This window comes from Anguilla rostrata, chromosome 15 (genome assembly GCF_018555375.3).
Source record: "Anguilla rostrata isolate EN2019 chromosome 15, ASM1855537v3, whole genome shotgun sequence".
NCBI classification, from domain to species: Eukaryota; Metazoa; Chordata; class Actinopteri; order Anguilliformes; family Anguillidae; genus Anguilla; species Anguilla rostrata.
In genome coordinates this window covers 17,659,545-17,679,034 of record NC_057947.1, presented here as the reverse complement: position 1 = coordinate 17,679,034, position 19,490 = coordinate 17,659,545, and the positions used below count along the sequence as shown (strand labels likewise).

Sequence of the window (19,490 nt, the reverse complement as noted above, 5' to 3'; positions counted from 1 at the left end):
AAGCTATCTTCCGCAGTTATATGAAAAATAAACATGTTTATAATATGCAAAAAATGTAATATGTATTTTTCTTTAAAACTTCTAGCAAGGTGGCTGTACTAAGCTGCTAGCTAAGATACAAACAAAATTTGTGAACCAATATATTGTACCTAGTGAGCTAGCTAGCCAAGGACCTGGGAGAGTAGCTAGCATAATCGACTAGCTAGAACTTATTAATATTTCTCTTGTGAGTACATTAACATCTGTAACCCATGACCTGACGTTATGCCATCAAAAGTGATTTTTAAAATATTCTAGCTAGCTCTGTAAAACCCAAGTTTTCTTTAGAAAAGCAATAATTTATTTGTTCAGCTAACTTTACAGTTACTGAACTAAAATGGGCTTCCTTTGCCTTACTGGTGAAATCAAACTTTAGTATTTCAAAGACAAACATTGATGTTCTTGTATACTTTTGCAAGTGACACTGGATAAGTGTGTCTGCTAAGTAACGGTGATGTAATACAGTGTAATGTAGTTGGAGATGGTGTAACGCTGAGAAAATCCCCATTTCTGTCAGGACCACTGTCATCAAGTAGAACTTTATTGACAATAAAGGCAATACAGTTATGTTTGGCGGTATGGCTCTGTTCTGGAGCTCTCCCGCCAACCACGCAGCCCGCGTGGATAAGGCCGGGAGGCCAGCAGCCAAACCCCCCCTAGAGGGGTACACACAGAACAGATCCAGCAGCAAAGCAGTTTTTAACACATATGAATGGAGCAAATGCAATTTCTTAACACATAAGTATGGAGCAATACGACTTCTTAACACATAGGAATGGAGAATGCAAATTCTTGACGCATGGGGATGGAGCTGGGGTGGTGGAGGGGATTTACGAAGCAACGTGCAGCGCTTGCATGCAGGAGGAGCAGCCGAATGAGTAGAGGGAGGCTGTTTAAGTAGACCGCCCTGTTAGTGAATGTACTGTGATAGGCGAACATCACTCAGCTGAGCCATCAGCTGATTCGGCCGGAGCGCTTGACTCTCGTGACCTGCCAGAACTACGCGATGCTCCATGTTATTGAGATCACCTACTGTAAGCCTTGTAGCGAGCCATTTATATCTTTAGTCACACTTGAAACCAAACTTCTAACAATAAATCCAGGAGGTAATGCCCAGCCATAAGATTTTTACCATCTTCTGCCTAATAAACATTGTCATTATGTTGTATACCTGCCTCTGTCAGACATTCAGTTGGCTATTGACCATGTAAGGATTTCCCTCTCATGCATTTTCAGGGTTTCCCAACTGTATAACCAGGAGTGGTGTAGTCAGTTAGTGGCAGTCTGTGGTGCTATTACCTCCTGAAGGTTGCATAAGCATAATTATCATTAATTAACAGACAAATGTTTTATTTTTACATTTTTATAGAAAATTAATTTTATGTAAATAGCTGACTCTTTTTATAAGGCATATTTGACTGAATAAAAATGTTTCCAGTTTTATTGGGTAGATACATAGTTTATTGCACCATACAACGTGTCTGACCACGGCTGCAGTATATTTCAAAACTAGCCCAAAACCTGTTGCACATGGCTTAAATTTCTCACCCACAAATACAAATATTTTAATTCATTATAAATGTTTTGTTTCATAAATAAAATCTACTGAAAGTGCGAAGGTTTGTAAAAAAACAATTCATGTTCAAATTTACATCCCATATACCTGCTCAATATTTTTAGAAAATTGCAGGTGGGGTTGTGTACATGCATTGGAATTAGGAATTGCTTCAGAGTGGCGTGTCTGCACCAGTCACAAAAACTCCTTAGACTTTTTAAGGGTGGGAGAAACAAACCTATACAAAATTATAAACTAAACTTTTTTGCATTGTTCTATATTATCAGATACACCATTTTATCAAAAATTACTTTAGGGTGAGGTTTCTCTTTAATAAAGGTTTTCTGAAACATTGTAAGGCTTGTCAGAGTTTTGATGTTCTGAGCTTAAATGTTTTTTTATTTTTATTTGGCCCTCTATCTTCTACCAAAACAACTAGAATGTACATGCCATTGTCTTATCTTTCCACATCATTTGAATCATCAAATGGAGTCTGTGAAACAAAACGAGTGCCTCACAATAATTAAAATAACATCCAACAAACACTTAGGGGAATGGAATACACTGCAATATATGTGTTTACCTTTATAATAACTTGGATTAAATTTCATAGTCATTTTAATGTTTTGTGGCATGTTTTTCATATTTCAATACATGTTTTATGACTAGAAAATATATACATATAATACTGCTCTTGACATGTGGCAAAATGACTTATGAAGCTATTATGACATGGCCATAAAGATGCATGGTGACAAATGCCAATTTATTATCCATGCATCGAATATAAATAAAAAAATGCTATTGTAATCATGGAAATGGTAATAACCTCTGAAACTGGTTTGCACAAACTAAGAATGTAGAAAATGTAAAAGGCAAACCATGACTATGCACAACTTATACAAAACGATACAATATATATGTGCATATAGTTCTGAATGTGTCAAGCCAGTCATGAGTCCATGTGGTATATGTTGAGGGACTAATTAAAAACTTGCGAGGAGGACTAAACTATAATTAGTTACTAACATGGAAATGGATTGCTGTAGTGACGTGTGGCATAACTTCATGTAGGACATTTTGGTGTGAAATGCTTTGGACCAACTGGATAAAATAAATACAAAATCAGGAAGAACATTTAAAATATATTTTATTTCCTATATTTTCTATATTTCCAGTGCTGAGATCTGTGACTTTAACAGGAATCCATGATGCGCCTCATGGACATGAATCTCATGTTGCTGTATCCCATATCTCTGAAGCTCCTGTACTCCCCAGGCCTCATGTACATCATCCTGCCTCTGTAGTGGGGCTGCTCGTACATCAGCCAGTGGCCGTCCATCACGTTGCAGGACTGGCAGTCGGACATGCGGTAACGGTCCATGATGGAGTCACAGTCATCCATCAGCTCCATCATCTGACCTCCGAAGTTCTCCCTCTCATAGATCCTCATCCTGAAGTTCCCTCTGTGCTGTTTGTGGGGAATTTAAACATAAAAATTTACCAGACGTAGATAAGCAACAACATTTTAGGCAGAACTTAACTGTAGGAATTGATTTTTCTAATATTATACATGCTCTAAACACTGGCCGCATGGGCTGCTTGTTCTTGGCCGTGATAGAACAGAACTCACCATGGGGATCATTCGGCAGGAGCGGATGGATTCGAACATGCCCATGCGGGAGTAGTCAGAGTACTCTCCCCTCCTCAGGAAGTACTGGTTCCCCATGTAGTTGGGACGGTCGTAGACCATGAAGCAGCCGCTGTCCACCCTGCAGGAGTTGCAGCGGCTCAGGTAGGAGCTGATCTCGGGGCAGTCGCTCATGCACTCATAGGAGCGACCGCCGAAGTTCCTGTCCTCGTAGAAGATGATCTATAATACAGCAAAAGTTTAAAACAAAACTTATCAGTAAGAAAAAATATGCAAATACTGTAGTCAGCAACAGGATTAATTTGACCTCAATTCGAAATCAGAGCCAGTTGTATGACCGATGATTTTCTTAGTTGAGGAATTGCAGATGTTTTTAAAAAATTAAGTTTTAAGCTGTTTCTGTTGTTTAGCATACACAATTGACATACAAGCTAGCAAGCCACCATCTGTGGAGAGATAGGCTGCAGGTGGCATAGATGCAACTCTACCCGCTGGATGGGTATACAAAGTCAATGGAATCAATACAACACGTAATACAGCAAACAGCAGCTATTCAGATTTCATGGTGCGTTAGAGGCCTTCTTTTCCTGTCTTATCTGTGGGTGGACAAGCATGTTCAGTCTCTGCGCCCCCTATGCATCTTACTCTGCCCATGGTGTTAGCTGGTCCCCTCTCAAAGCTGCACTGGTGCCCGCACCCCACACAGGGCAGCTGCCAAATTTATACCCGTCCTGCCTCTGAAGTGCCTGTGCGCCCATTGTGCGAATCCCCTGACTCATCTGCCCATTCAGGCTGTGTGCGGCCTGCAGTTTGGCGCAGACTCTAAAGGGTTATTATTTGGTACTGAATGCGTTTGGAGGTATGGGCTTATTTCTATATTGTTCTCACTCATGCTGCAGAACAGAATATTCTCTCTGTTTCATAAAAGTAATTTAGACCCCCATGAGGCAGTGATTGGTCTTGTGCTTGTATGAGTGATGTGGTGGAACAGTCCAGGCCATTCAATTATGTGCTATACTGTGTAAATTAATGTAATTAAAACACAAATTTACACAAAAGTAGTGAACTTTTACTACTTTTTAAAAATTTGCTGTTGGCCTCACAGTGGTTTCCCAAACAGTTACATCCCACCTCAGTGATTGATCTTTGACAGATTGCATGGTGTAAGAAGTGTCCACATAGATATATACACCTAGCCACTTCTTAATGGTTGATTTGCTCAAAAGAATATTCAGTGTCTCTGACATTTTGTCCTCCTGTTCTTAAATGCATTGTTTTGGAAGTGATTTACTCTACATTGTTGGTTCATATACCAATAATAAATAATATATTGTGACGCAGGGATGGGGGACTGATCATGCAGTGAACAGACAGGACAAAAACATTAGAAATGTTTGGCTTATCACCTTTTATTACATCAAAACACCAACACAACAGATATTCTCAATAAAACAAAAAAGGAAAATCTGGCAACCAATTAACTCCAAGACAAAGGAAAAATAAAAACCACAAACAAAAACTGGCACCAACATACGACACTCTATACCACACCTCGCAGAGCTATCCCCCTTTAGGCCTGTCAGCCAGGCCTTTTATTAGGCCCAATGATTAGGTAATGGGCCTCAGATGTAGTGGTTACGATGCATCACAGCTTCCTTCATACCTGTGTGTGGGGCCAGTGCTGCCCCCTGGTGGACAGACAGCACTCCAACTCCCTTCCGGGCACCACAATATATAATCAGACTGACATCATTCTACCACCTCACCAGCTTCTGTCTGCACATAATAGTAACATTGTCATTCTGACTTGTTCATACAATTGCAAGGGTATTTTGTTGCTCAAATGAAACTGCAGGAGAAACAAAGTCACAGTTGTTCACTCTGAGCCTCAGAAGGCACAACATAATGTTATTGGCCAGTAAATATTAACCTATATGAACTAGCCTTCCTTACAAATACATGTGAATATATTATTTTACATTTTCTTGTTTGCCAGATAAGGCTAAACTGTTTATATTTGACCTTTTCACTTTGATGATGTTTACCAGATTCAGTAAGCCTGTGATCCCTGCAAAAATAAATAAATGAATAAATAAATAAATAAAAAAGCTGCATCAGTGAGAAGAAAAGAATACTTCAGGTGAAATGGAGTGGCTCATATTTCGTCATACCTCAGGGACATGATGAAGTGATGTGTTTAATCTGGAAGCAGGTGAACTTAGTACTTACAACAGGTGATATAAATTATTATTATTATTATTATTATTATTATTAATAATAATAATAATAATAATAATAATAATAATAATAATGACAGTGATAGTAGTATCCACCACATATGCATTCCATTCTAAATTATGTGATCTTAGATTACGAAGAGGTTAACGTTTTGATTTTGTGCTATTTAAGAAGGCATAGATTTAAAAAATGCCAAAACTAAAATATTATTTATCTCCTGTGTTTTGCATTTGGCCTTATCTCTTCACCAGCCAGCACTTCTTACATGTATCTTTTTTTTTTCTTCATTGCATATGCAGTGATATGAGCATGTTTTTGTTGCTGTTACATTGAAAAAGATGCATCAAGATTGACAAAATAGGAAGGAGGTTATTGTTTGATATGAATCATAACTGATTTAATAAACCATTTGCAGTTTCAGTGTACCGGTCGTGTGTACTTAGACATGCATGCCTTAATCTTTGAGACAAGCATATGCTACTGGCAGGATCAACCAGGTAACTGGCACCAAAATGTAGGGGATATGCCTCTATATCCTTACATATGGCACCAGAATGTAGTAATCAGTCTCATAAAATTACTTTAACCATATGTCACACGCCGATGTGGCACCGCTGGGAGGGAAATCATTCCAGGTGTGAAATGTTTGTTGCCACATGGAGAAAGAGAGAGTGCACCCACACCAACACAAAATTAAATAAACAAACACCTTCACCCTTCCCCCTCATGGGTTCCGGGCGAAAGCAATAAACTAACACAACAAACTAAAATAAATAAGACAATAGAAAGCAAATCTAAGCGATAGCTTTTCAGCTTTCCGCTCGTAGCTGGCAAACTTTTCAGATGCCAGCCACACTGCTTTTTAGCGTCTGTTTTCTTTCCCCTTGTCTTTGCCATGCTTTGACAAACACAAGTCAAAACTTGCTCTCTTGGTGTGTACTCTTGATCCCAGCCCCAAATCCCCAAATTGTAGAAAGGAACACACTTTTAAGCACCTGGACTGATTAATTAATGCAACCCAGGTGCGTGCGCTCTCTCCACCAGACGGTGCTGCCGAGACCAACCCGCTTCCCCTGAGGACAGAATGTGACACCATAATGTGTCACACAATGTGCACCCGCGACGTCTCATCTGGATGGTTATCTGAAGATGGTCCTTTTCAGCTTGGAAATGTCTGACTGCAGCTTAGAAAAGGCCCATTTTCACATGGGAGGAAGTACTTAGTCATCGTAATCAGCAGTGCCTAATTACTGTAAAGAGCAACTTTTGTTCTGATAAGTCTCCATTGCAATGGTAATAGCAAGCTAGGCATTCTACAAGTCTTGGAATTTAGATGAGTTCCACAATGTTGTAAGATATAGACCTATGTAAGCTCCACAGATTCTGGGAGCTCCAAGGACAAATGTCTAAGCAGCTGGGGTAAGAGTGCGAACAGAGAGAGCAAAGAGAGAGTCTCTCAGTTGTATTACCCTAGTGGGGAAAGGGAAGCTTTACAACTGTTCACTATGTGACAAGCATTTTAAACGCAGTGCACACAGATCATGTCATCAGACGCATTTCCCTGTTCTTAAAGTGAATGTCACTGCTTGTACAAGGGCTGTACAGACTGACCCAAGGGTACCAATAGTTTGCTTGTTAATTGTTAAAGTAAATTCAAGTCTTTTTTTCTCTGTGAAGTACATATTTTTAATGTATAATAAATAAAATGGATGGTTTTGGACATAGATTTCATAAGTACATTTTTCTTCTTGTGCGTCACTCCATCCAGTACAGGCTCCACAAATTGTTGGGCAGGGCAATAAAATTAGATACCTTTGAGGGCAAGGTCTGCGGATGCCCAACCAATACAGTTTTGTGTTTCCCAATCAACCAATCAGAAATTAGGTCACCTAGTTAAATAATTGTATTTGTTATATAATTGAACAGAGGGTTTTTATGATTGACTAAGCCTCCTGGGCAGAGAAAGGTGGGAAATATGATAGAAATATTAAACTTAAAAAAATGTATTATATTTGTGCAGTCCAAAAGTCATTAGAATAGACAGGGAAAGTTTAAGAAAGTATATCCTGGGAGAGAATTTCATTCCATTTGTCAGACTCAGTTCCAGCGCCGTCAGCTACTACTCCGCATTTCAGATAAGCATATCTTTGCTTAATTTGTTCCTGCTGTTGTTAGTTGGAGAACATAGTTGTGCAAGTTTAGGTCAGAATAATGTTCACTGCGTGAACTGAACTGTGTTATTGGCTATAAATAACTCTACGAAATGAGTATTGTGCCTTATTGAACCTCTGTTTTGTAGTTGTCCAATGACCATGATATGCACTTTTGTACATCGCTTTGGATAAATCTAAATAAATGTAATGTAAATGTAATGTGTATAGTAGAACAAAGAGATTTGGACCACCTGTGATATCTCCTTGGGTTTTATCGAGTTCAAGAAATTTATGTCAACTGTGCAACATCAGATTTAAGAGTAAATATTGTAAAATTTCAGGTGAGAGACTGCAACTGTGGCTTGTAGAAGCCAATAAAATTTAATTGCCATTGAATTTCATTTTTTTCTGCTCTGTACAGCAAACTGTAAAGTGGAACCATCACAAATGTATACAGCACATCACCACATAATAACCCTTTGCAGTCTGCTTTGACTAACAGTATAGGCTGATGACTAAGGGCTTTAACACAATGTGGTAACAGATTCTTTGGGTATTAGCCCAGGTATAAAAGAGACAGCGGTTGATAGTACCCACAGTTCAGCTTTGAGGTTGAATCACTATGACCATGGGCAGGGTAAGTGGGGCCCCTGTAATGCTACAGGCTTCAGTAATGGAATTACCAACATACCAGCAATGATTGTGAAATATGCACAACATTTTTGCCCTCAGTTATATGAGATTAATTTTTGTTAATTTTAAATTAACATATACTTTCTATTTTAAGTTTGAGTTATTTTAAGTACATTTTATCTTGATGTGAAACTTGCTTGATGTAGAATTTCACTTTAGAACTACTGTCTTTTTTAACAGATCATCTTCTACGAGGACAGGAACTTCCAAGGTCGTTCCTATGAGACCAGCAGTGACTGTGCTGAGCTCACCTCCTACTTGACCCGCTGTCACTCCTGCAGGGTGGAGAGCGGCTGCTTCATGGTCTACGACCGCTCCAACTACATGGGGAACCAGTACTTTGTGAGGAGGGGAGAGTACTCCGACTACTCCCGTATGGGCATGAGTGACTGCATCAGATCCTGCCGCATGATCCCCATGGTGAGGAATGTGAAATAGCATGTGCCGGTGGTATTATCACAGTCAACACAATGCAACCACAACAATATCTTCAATAAGAATGATCCACTTGGAATGTGTCTATTTTTAACTGTTTACACGTTTAAATTCCTAACCAACAGCACAGAGGAAACTTCAGGATGAGGATCTACGAGAGGGAGAACTTTGGAGGTCAGATGATGGAGCTGATGGATGACTGTGACTCCATCATGGACCGTTACCGCATGTCCGACTGCCAGTCCTGCAACGTGATGGACGGCCACTGGCTGATGTACGAGCAGCCCCACTACAAAGGCAGGATGATGTACATGAGGCCTGGGGAGTACAGGAGCTTCAGAGATATGGGATACAGCAACATGAGATTCATGTCCATGAGGCGCATCATGGATTCCTGTTAAAGACACAGATCTCAGCACTGGAAATATAGAAAATATAGGAAATAAAATGTATTTTAAATGTTCTACCTGATTTTGTATTTATTTAATCCAGTTGGTCCAAAGCATTTTCCACCAAAATGTCCTACATGAAGTTATGCCACACGTCACCACAGCCATCCATTTCCATGTTAGTAACTAATTATGGTCAAGTCCTCCTCACAAGTTTTTAATTAGTCCCTCAACACATACCAAATTGACTCATGACCTATTTGACACATTCAGAAGTATATGCACAAATATATTATATAGTTTATAAGCTGTGCATAGTCATGGTTTGCCTTTTACCTTTTCTACATTCTTAGTTTGTGCAATCCAGTTTCAGAGGCTATTGGCATTTCCATGATTACAATGGCATTTTAAAATTGTTATTATTATTTTTATGTCTGATGCATGGATAATAAATTGGCATTTGTTACCATGCATCTTTATGGCCATGTCAGGTGCTTCACAAGTCAGTCACAAGACATTTTGCCGCATGCCAAGAGCAGTATTATGTATAAAAAGTCATAGCATCCGTTGTCTAAAATTGCTTCACAATGTAAATAAATATTTTGCAGTCCGAGTAGTGTGTGCTCTAATGCATGACCTGATAAAATTATCAAGTTGAACATAATTGAAATAAAGAGGCATTTGTTTTAGTCTTTTTATATGTAAAAAGCTATTTAGCAACTAAACAATTTTTCAGTAATTACTAATTTTAGTAATGTTTAGTAAAGTCAGCAACAAAATTATCCATAGTTAAAGGCAAAAATATTTGGAATGAGAGAGGAATGAGGATTATTTTCCAGAGGCAAAAAAAAACTTGTCTCCAAAAGATTTCCTGATTAATTTTAGTTCATCTTATACGTCTTCCTCCTGGTTGTGATTATTGAATATATGAAGCCATGCATCTCAAACAGCTCACAGTTATAACTGCCATTGCATTTAAAACTCCATAGGTTGTGTGATTCTGCATTGTGAGCTGTTTTGAGATGTGCTGCTTCATTTATTTGATACGTACTGCCTTCAGGAAATTATATACCACAACAGCCTATTTTTTTTGCTAGATATTGAAAACATATTTACCTTAGTGATGCTATGGATGGGCACAGCAAAATGCAGGAAATCAAACAAATGCAGCTATATCGCTACAAATATTTACAAATAATATTCATGTCATGAATGTTAAAAAAATGTACATTTTACAGCAAGCAGATGGAGAGATCTTACAGAAGCCATAGCCACTTCTGGGGAATGGTGTGAGGGCCTTGAGCAGCTTGACATAGCGCTAGATTTTGTTGAGACTAGGGTTCGCTGACCATGGCCCTGGGGAGCTACATGCTGTCCTGGTTTTCATTGATACTAAGGAGGTATTTGGTGAAGTACAGCATATGATTGCATAATTAACTAATTTCACCTGATTTTATTTGCTCTGCATTTACAGATTTTTAAGGTGAAAACTAATACCAGCCAATCCTGTGGCTTTCCAGGATGAAGCACAATCTGTAAGAATTTCTATGAACGGTTCTTCATACACTACAATGGCATAAGTGACAAAAATCATATGCCAGTTTGTGGTTACCTACAAAAGCAATTATGAGTGTCTATGTTGTGTGCTTAAAGTCTATGTAGTGTGGGGTTGCTGTATATTACTTTTATGAAGGGCCATTTATAAAAACAAAATGTACCAAGATAGGTACCCTAATTAGCAATGCATTATACCTAAATATTACTTTAATAAAGATAGTCACACTTGAAAATGAATTGCGAGTCAGACACGTGCTAAAATTAGAAATTACTTTATTGATTGTTGTTCATTATCTCCTACAAATGAGGCATCGAATCTAGCATGGCTCCATGATGCGCCTCATGGACATGAATCTCATGTTGCTGTATCCCATATCTCTGAAGCTCCTGTACTCCCCAGGCCTCATGTACATCATCCTGCCTCTGTAGTGGGGCTGCTCGTACATCAGCCAGTGGCCGTCCATCACGTTGCAGGACTGGCAGTCGGACATGCGGTAACGGTCCATGATGGAGTCACAGTCATCCATCAGCTCCATCATCTGACCTCCAAAGTTCTCCCTCTCGTAGATCCTCATCCTGAAGTTTCCTCTGTGCTGTTGAGCGTAAATAATAAAAACAGTCAGCATTTTGCATATGCTCTACTGGTCATTGGGAATTCGATATTTCTTTCTAAAGAATAAGGGCAACTTTTAGAATGTAAATTACCTGATGGTGGGAAATAATTTTTAAATACAGTCAACTTAATTTGCATACTTATTTTTTTGCATTATTATTATTTTTTAAATTATTATTATTATTATAACTAACTAACTAACTTAATAGTTTTTAAATACAGCCAAATACAGCTGTGTTGGAAATGCTGCGTGAAATGTATAACTGCACAACGAATAACAATATAAGTCTTCGCATTGCAGAACAAAATGAGAAATTTTTCAATGTAGTCCCATGCCTGTACCATTGATTGGGCTTGGGATATTTAATGCTGACCCTATGAGGCTATAACTGTTTCAAATTCTGTGTAAAACACTCACTCACAATCTCAGAAAAGGAAGTTAAACTGGCACATGGTTTCTAAGTTCATGTTGCGCTTGTATAGTCTTATGGGGTCCAATAAATTCCTGTAAAACTTGCAAAAAAAAATCTCACCATGGGGATCATTCGACAGGAGCGGATGGACTCGAACATGCCCATGCGGGAGTAGTCAGAGTACTCTCCCCTCCTCAGGAAGTACTGGTTCCCCATGTAGTTGGGACGGTCGTAGACCATGAAGCAGCCGCTGTCCACCCTGCAGGAGTTGCAGCGGCTCAGGTAGGAGCTGATCTCGGGGCAGTCGCTCATGCACTCATAGGAGCGACCGCCGAAGTTCCTGTCCTCGTAGAAGATGATCTGGTGCAACAATAGTGATACGATTTGGTCATTTAGCAAATGCTTTTATCCAAAGTGACTTACATTGTCATCCATTTATATAGCTGGCTATTTTGACTGGAGAAACCAGGGTTAAGTACAACCACACTACTGCCTCCCCTACTTCCCCTGACAGAACAATTAAGTTTCTTAAACCCTATAAAGAGTGGAGAAACAACATGCTTTCGATCACTGACTCTTAATGAACCAATCCAAAAAAGTTTCTTTCCACACCATAATGCCTGGTTTACATTAGTGAGCATGTAATAGCTCCCACCCTTTTTTTGTTTACAGAACCAATCAGTGCAGGCCCACAAAAACTTCTGCTCTGAATGTCAAAGATGTTTGTTCCATTGAGCTGAAGATTCCTTTCAGTAACGAGTCAGTCTCACATTGTTATTACTCTCTGCTCTCACACACTGTAACTGTTTCTAACAGCCTACCAGCACCACAGAGTACAACTGTCCCCTAAAACAAGTCTGACACACTGAACTGTGCTCCTGTTTCCCAGTGTTGAGCTACACACATTACAGGCAAATTGTTTGATCCCGTACATTACCTTGCCCATGTTTGATGCGCTTGTGGGAGACTGTCCAATGAGCAGCCCGTCCCTGAACCTTTTATACATTATGCACCATGCAGTGTTTTTTGTTATTTAAATTCCTCAACCTGATGAATAAGCAGGATTGAATGCAGTAAATTTAAATCACTCCATCATGGCCCTGCAGAAGGCAGTTGGATTTGGCCACGTGCTGGCCCTTCTGTGCTGTGCCAATGCACACTTCCAATGACATTTTATTGTTTATCTGAAATAAATCTTATCTTGCAAACATTTTTTTTAAACTGGAAGAACAATATACTGCATTTGTTTACTTCTGTCTTCATCAGAATTGTGAGAAATTAAATCAGAATTCAGAAAAATAAAATCAGAATTACATGAAACTCGCAGTTACAAGAAGAAAATGTTACAATTGCAAGAAAAAGAATTCTCGGAAATAAAGTCAGAATTCCAAGAAATAAAGTCACAATTGTTAGAATAAAGTTACAATTTAGCAAATTTTTTTTTCTGTGGCAGAAAAGGGCTTTCACAGGATGTGCGCTAAAATAACAAGAAAATTGTTTATTTATTATCTTTGGACAAATTGCAGCATAAACCCCCAATGCCAATACCACCAAAAATGAGCATCCTGCATTGTTTTTTTCTAAGCTGTGCCTTGGAGACTCCAAAAGGTCACTTGGTAACTAAATATATTTATTATTTATTATGTGTCTTTTTAGGTGTAAATGGTATATACTGTATACTATATTCCTCCATGTCACCCTCCTCCTCCTCCCTCTCCCCCACCTCCCTTTGTCAAGGTAATGGGAGGTGGGACGCAATTGCGGACCGAGGGGATCTAAAAGTTAACCCCGAGGGGTAACCACAAAAATTGCCAAGCGATTGAAGGGGACAGGGGAAACACCAAATAAAGAGCTCTAAATAATCGTTCCCTCTACTTACTGTATCTTCTGTCGGTGGTCTCAGAAAACTAAAAACTATACACCACGCAGCATAGCTACCTAGAAAGTAAAAACCCAATAGGAAAACAGAGTGGAATAACCTACTAAAGAAAATGACGCAGCCAGACGGGTCGGTAAATGGAGTGCATTTATGTAGCGCTTTTATCCAAAGCGCTTTACAATTGATGCCTCTCATTCACCCACACACTCACACACCAACGGTGAAAGGCTGCCATGCAAGGTACCAATGGGCTCGTTGGGAGCAATTAGGGGTTAGGTGTCTTGCTCAGGGACACTTCACCACACTCAAGGCGGGGGATCGAACCAGCAACCCTCCGACTGCCAGACAACTGCTCTTACCTCCTTAGCTATGTCACCCCTATGTCAAAAATAGTAAACTAAAAAGACAAAGCCAAAATGTCCTCCACAGCGCTAAGAGAAAATCAGCTCGGAGAAGAAAATAAATGGTGGTCAAATCTCGCAGATAGGATCGATGCAGTAACTTCTGCGGATTCTTACACCCCTAGAGCATGACAGAGACCAATGTTCTCCCTGCATCTAACAGTGAGTCTGCGCTGAACCCTGGAAACCAGGGGCTAGATATAGGACTCCCACACCTGACCCTCATCAGGGACAATTAACTCAAGGCGGAAATGTGTGAGGTGCCACCACCTCACAATAGGACTCACACACCTGCCCCTCATCAGGGACAATTAACCCACAGAAACAAAAAAAAAAAAAAAAAAGAGAGGTGCTACCACCTAACACCCTCTCCTTGCACTCCCCTTGCCACCTCTGGCAGCAGCAGGTCTAAACGATTGTAGAAAATGGCCACATTAGCTATCCAGTTTACTAATCCATTAATTCAGGACATGTCAAACACATCCCACAATTTCACATGCCACATTTATTATTCTTAATTTGGCCTACTCCTTTTTTGTAAATGTACTAAATAATAATAAATATATTTTGAGAATGTACTTAGATGCTCGCTGATATAAAATGGGATAAAGTCAATTGAATATACCATCTGAAGTGGAGTCAAAGTTATTTTCAGTGGCTTCAGAAATATTCACTCAGACAAGTGATTTCTTCCAAGGCCTCCAAATGCAGAGTCTTCCATTTACATGTAGGCATTGTTTTTAGGCATAAATGCCAGCACATTTTCAGTGTGCCAACTGAAAAAGTTATGATTTGTTTATACAGGAGAAGCATTTGTTTCATTTACTGCAAGCCTAACAAACTATACATCATTAGAAACATAATTTTATTGGCTAAATGCTTCTCTATTGACATTATAATAGCTTGCCATTGGCTGGCTGTATACTAGGCAGAACTTCTATTGTCCATGTGAAGTCATTGCTTGTGCACGGAGGGTCCTATTGGCTATACGGACGAATTGCTTCGCCAGTACTCATTGGAGAAGCGTGTAGGTGGGCTCACCTTGTTTCAGATAGCTGAGATAATAACATTCCTATGTACTGTACACAACACTTTTGGCATGTATGCAATGGCAAAACTGGAAACAATGATAATTCCTTCAGAGAATTGCTAAGTAAACAATTGACAGCATGTATTTGGGGCAAAAATTGATGCATTTTGTTCACTGGATTCTTGCCATGTTTATCATAATTTGCATCATCTATGATTTTCCATAATACAAAAACAATTGCTCCTATGGGGTTTTTTCTCATCATGCTTGACATCGGTCAATCCACTTCACTGTTTCTTTAAGGCCAATAAATATGTCACACATAAAGGTAAACTCCTTCCTTCAAAGCAAGTTCAGCCAGCCAAAATTTAATTTAATTTTGCCTGCTGAGTCATGCAATTATTGCATTGAAGTAGGCCTAAACTTTATTCTAAGGGCAGGCAGTCTGTAGACACCTGATTGGGCCAAAGGAGTCACTTTTGTGTGAGGAAGTGTGGGAAAATCCACCAATCAGAAACCTTGCACCCAGAGTGATTCTTCAGCACGTAATGCAATGCCTGCAATCATTGACACAGTCAGGGTTAAATGGAAAGCAGTGGAGCAGATCAACATGGGTGTGAACACAAATAGTTTTTTTTTTTTTCATAAATTGCTCATTCCTGGTTGCACTCTCTGGGACAGCTAGAATTCTGAAGCCCAATAATTAACATATAATTAAACATATTAGCATGTTAGCATTATATTAAAGATACAATACAGGTACCAGATGACCATCTGAGTTTGGACCTGAACCACTTACTGACATCACCCACAATGAGTTCTGTTTCTCATTGCCAGCAGGCTGGTTATGGTATTTTGAGATGCATTCCTATTTCCCACCTTATATAAATTTCACTCATTAAAATTCACTCATTTAAAATAATTACCTTAAAGTGTATACTTTTGTCACTTAAAAAAGAAAATCCACTATATTTAAATGAGCAATTATTATTCAAATGAAAGGCTATCACTGTTTCTGCAGAATAAGTAGAAATAAGTGAATTTAGGTTGGTAATGTGTAAGAACTTGCATATAAAAATCAGCAGTGCTTGTGCGTGCCACTGGAATTTTCCCACTAAGAATACATTGAGCCCTGTTCATACTGGTGTAATTATAAACTACTAAAATACTTTCGAATGGGATAACTGCTCCAACCTGTGTCAATGTAGCCTGCTGCCACAGATGCAGTGTTGGCAAGCGTGAATTTCTGGAAGCTGTGAAGACTGTGGTCTTTGTGTATGTGTGTCACAGCAGATATTACCTTGAACTCTTAGGTTCACCTGTATGCAGTTTACTGATAATCAGTCTGGCAATCTGAAATGAAAAGCTATACTGTACCATGTAGCAAGAGAACACAATTGACTTGCTCACTCCACCCTCTTTTGGACAACTTTGGAAGTGTGTTGTTCAATCGGTCTATTCAAGTTATGTCAACCTTTTAACAGAACAAATGAGATGGAATACAACATAAGCTACTTAGAATGTCAGTTTATGATGAAACTTCATGAACTGCCATGAGCAATCATTAAGCTTGAATGAATAATGTGAATAATAAATATCACAAATGATAAATATATTTTCCTTCTTTAATGAGAAATGTCTAATCAAGTCCATTAAATGTAAACCAAAAACAAAGCAAGACAAACCAATAAGCAAGATCAATTATACAGTCAGATAACTCTGGAATAGTGATGAAAGGGGGGCTTTTATGACGGATAATGAGATTTTGGGGTGCTATGGAGCGTGCCACATTGTTCCTGTCTTTAGCATCTGATGTAGTGAGCAGACAGTGGGTGGGGGGTGAGGGGTGAGGCAGGTGATTGGATGGGTGGGGTGGTTTGTGGGTGTCAGGGGGGGTAACTGGATGGATGCGGGAGGGGTGGGTGGATTTGAGTGGGGGGGGGGGTGTTCAGGCAGGGCAGCTGTCTGAATTGACCTGTGTGGAATGGCCCTGGTGAATAGGTGCAGCTAATCCCAGGCACAATAGACCTGAAGCCCAGCTGATGACTCAGGGGATTTACTGTGAGGATTCAGAGGCTGGAGTGCTGATGTGACAGGGAGGTGCTGAAATAACACAGTGCTTTATCACAAAGACCCCTAATAAGCGTTTTATAGAAGGTAACCTGCCCCCGTCCCACCTCATCCTGTCCTGTCACTGGCATCGTGGGCCCAGTGTGCACAGAGGGGGTGCTGGTGGACAATACAGAGCTCCTTTGAAAGGAGTCCTTTCTCAGCATTCAGGCTATGTTGTGTATTTACTGTACATGACCTGAATCTCAGGGTTATCAATGATTGCACTTGGCACATGGTGTTGTATGTGGAAGGAAGGCTGCTCCCTCCTGGCAAACCATCAGCACCCCCCTGCAGCATCTTGGCACTGAAACTGGCAAACATTTTTAATTACCTTCAATGTCTACTACTACTGCTGCACTGAACTGAACTTTATGTGTTTTTGGCTATGAATAACTGTACAAAATTAGTATTATACCTTCTCAGACCTGTATTTTCTAATTGTTCCAATGGCCTTTGGTATGCACTTTTGTATGTCACTTTGGATAAGAGCGTCTGCCAAACAAATGTAATGTAATGAGATGTAACTGCACCACGTTGATTTGTTTTCCATAATATGGGTTATTTTCTTACAATATTCTGTTAATATTTGTATTTTTTGGGTAATGTGGAGCTTGGATGTTGAAATTTTAAAAATGACACTAAATTCAACATTCTTCTCCACAGAACCAGCATATTATAATTTACAAAAACATCAATGGAGGGCATACAGAATACCAACCTGTTTGAGAACTGTAATATTTAATACTGCCACTAGAGGGATAAAACAGCCACTCCTGATGAAAAAGTCTATACAAGAGTGCCCTCTTGTGAACATTGCACTTCATAGTAAGGAGTAATTAATGAGACAGTACATTAATTTTGTTTTTTTTTTTCCCCTTAGTTAATTTGATGATTTTATTTTAGTGTGCAGAAAATGATCATAGCTTTATCTAATGACCCCTATGTGCTGCTGTAGTCATTTTGCAGACAGTTTGAGGTTCACCATTATAGAAACATTACACACACACGTACATATGCAAACATACATAGTCATGCAGACAGAAACAAAAAGATAGGCTTACATACACACATATATCCACAGACAATAAGGTTTATATTTAATAAATATAATGCATTCACATTTGAAAGCTGCTCTCTAAAGCCACAAACTTTACCCCGGAACTAGAAACCTTTTTTTTTTCCACCGCAGGAACTAGGGTCTAAATTTAGTTCCAGGGGCTTTATTTTACCCCCCAAAAAGTTCCTGCTCGGGGGGTAGTACTTTCCGAAAGTACAGGAACCTTTTGGGTGGAACTTGCAGCGCTGAACATTTCTGATTGGTCAAGTACTCGCAGCATTTTTTTTGTGTTCATTTTCAGCCGCCATGTTTAACAATATGTAGCCGCAAACCAATTTATTTTCATAATAACTTCAAATCAAACTTGTATGTCATGCGGCGCAGTAGCCTAGTTTTGGTTATAGTCTGCAAACGTCTTGGAATTATAACGTGTGCTGTTCTGTTATTTTCTTGCTTTAGTATTCGTTTTATAATTTTTTTTAATAAAAAGCATTCGTGCTGGGACAGCATATTACGTATCAAAACATTCAAACGGATTAATTCGGTTGCTGAATATTTTCTTCCAGATTTACTTTGTTAGCCCGTTTGATACAGTTATGTGAGGTATGCGGTAGTTCTGCGTAATTCACATTGGTGATACAGTAAAAGCAAACTGGAAATCACCTTCCGCACTTTTTGTCAGGGTAAAATAACAGGTTAATTCTAGTAATCGTCCTTTTAGCTTTATCAGACTGCCGTAATTTTACTCTGCCATTCTTCAATTCCACAAAAAGACCAGGAAGACTATGAACTAATTTATGGTGCATGGTTCGCATCTGGAGGGCACACTTTGCTGCTCGGCTAGCAGTAACTTCGAAGGAAAGCAAACGGTGGCTGTAGGCTACCACTACTAATTTAATTTTTCACGCAAGTCGGAGTTTTCGTTCTATTCTTGTCATTTAGCGATTAGCCTATATGGAATTGACCATGAGAAAGTAATCAAACAGCAAATTGTTTACAACAGGTGCATGTTTTCTGCTGTTGTTGCCAGTTATACATATAAATGTGAATGCATTCTGTCGCTTCGGATGTCAAGACATGAAAGTGAATGTTCGCATAAAAACATAATGAATGTGTTTGAGAGGATATATAAAACAGTTACAATCTGACTATTGGCCTGTTATATCCTATTTGTTGCATAACAACGGTCCAAGTTCAACTACCAACAACAGTTTTGCTTGACAACGGGAAAATATGCCCAAAAGGCTGCAGAAGAATATTTCAATTCCAGGTGAT

At 39.2% G+C, this 19,490-nt stretch overlaps 3 protein-coding genes across 3 annotated transcripts; 1 reads left to right on the top strand and 2 right to left on the bottom strand.

The window, feature by feature from the left end:
• Positions 1 to 2,727: 2,727 nt before the first annotated feature.
• Positions 2,728 to 3,997, bottom strand: LOC135240410 (gamma-crystallin M3-like). The gene is made up of 3 exons (XM_064309830.1): positions 3,891 to 3,997; positions 3,228 to 3,467; positions 2,728 to 3,065 (listed from the first exon to the last, which is right to left on the bottom strand). Exons 1-3 carry the CDS (start codon positions 3,897 to 3,899, stop codon positions 2,790 to 2,792), a joined length of 525 nt encoding a protein of 174 aa, XP_064165900.1. The 5' UTR covers positions 3,900 to 3,997; the 3' UTR covers positions 2,728 to 2,789.
• A 4,189-nt stretch (positions 3,998 to 8,186) lies between these two features.
• LOC135240405 (gamma-crystallin M3-like) lies at positions 8,187 to 9,227 on the top strand. Its single transcript, XM_064309824.1, has 3 exons — positions 8,187 to 8,273; positions 8,510 to 8,749; positions 8,890 to 9,227. The coding sequence occupies exons 1-3, from the start codon at positions 8,259 to 8,261 to the stop codon at positions 9,163 to 9,165; spliced, it is 531 nt and encodes a 176-aa protein (XP_064165894.1). The 5' UTR covers positions 8,187 to 8,258; the 3' UTR covers positions 9,166 to 9,227.
• Positions 9,228 to 10,966: 1,739 nt separating this feature from the next.
• On the bottom strand, positions 10,967 to 12,809 carry LOC135240401 (gamma-crystallin M3-like). Its single transcript, XM_064309821.1, has 3 exons — positions 12,674 to 12,809; positions 11,857 to 12,096; positions 10,967 to 11,303 (listed from the first exon to the last, which is right to left on the bottom strand). The coding sequence occupies exons 1-3, from the start codon at positions 12,740 to 12,742 to the stop codon at positions 11,028 to 11,030; spliced, it is 585 nt and encodes a 194-aa protein (XP_064165891.1). The 5' UTR covers positions 12,743 to 12,809; the 3' UTR covers positions 10,967 to 11,027.
• Between the last annotated feature and the right edge of the window lie 6,681 nt (positions 12,810 to 19,490).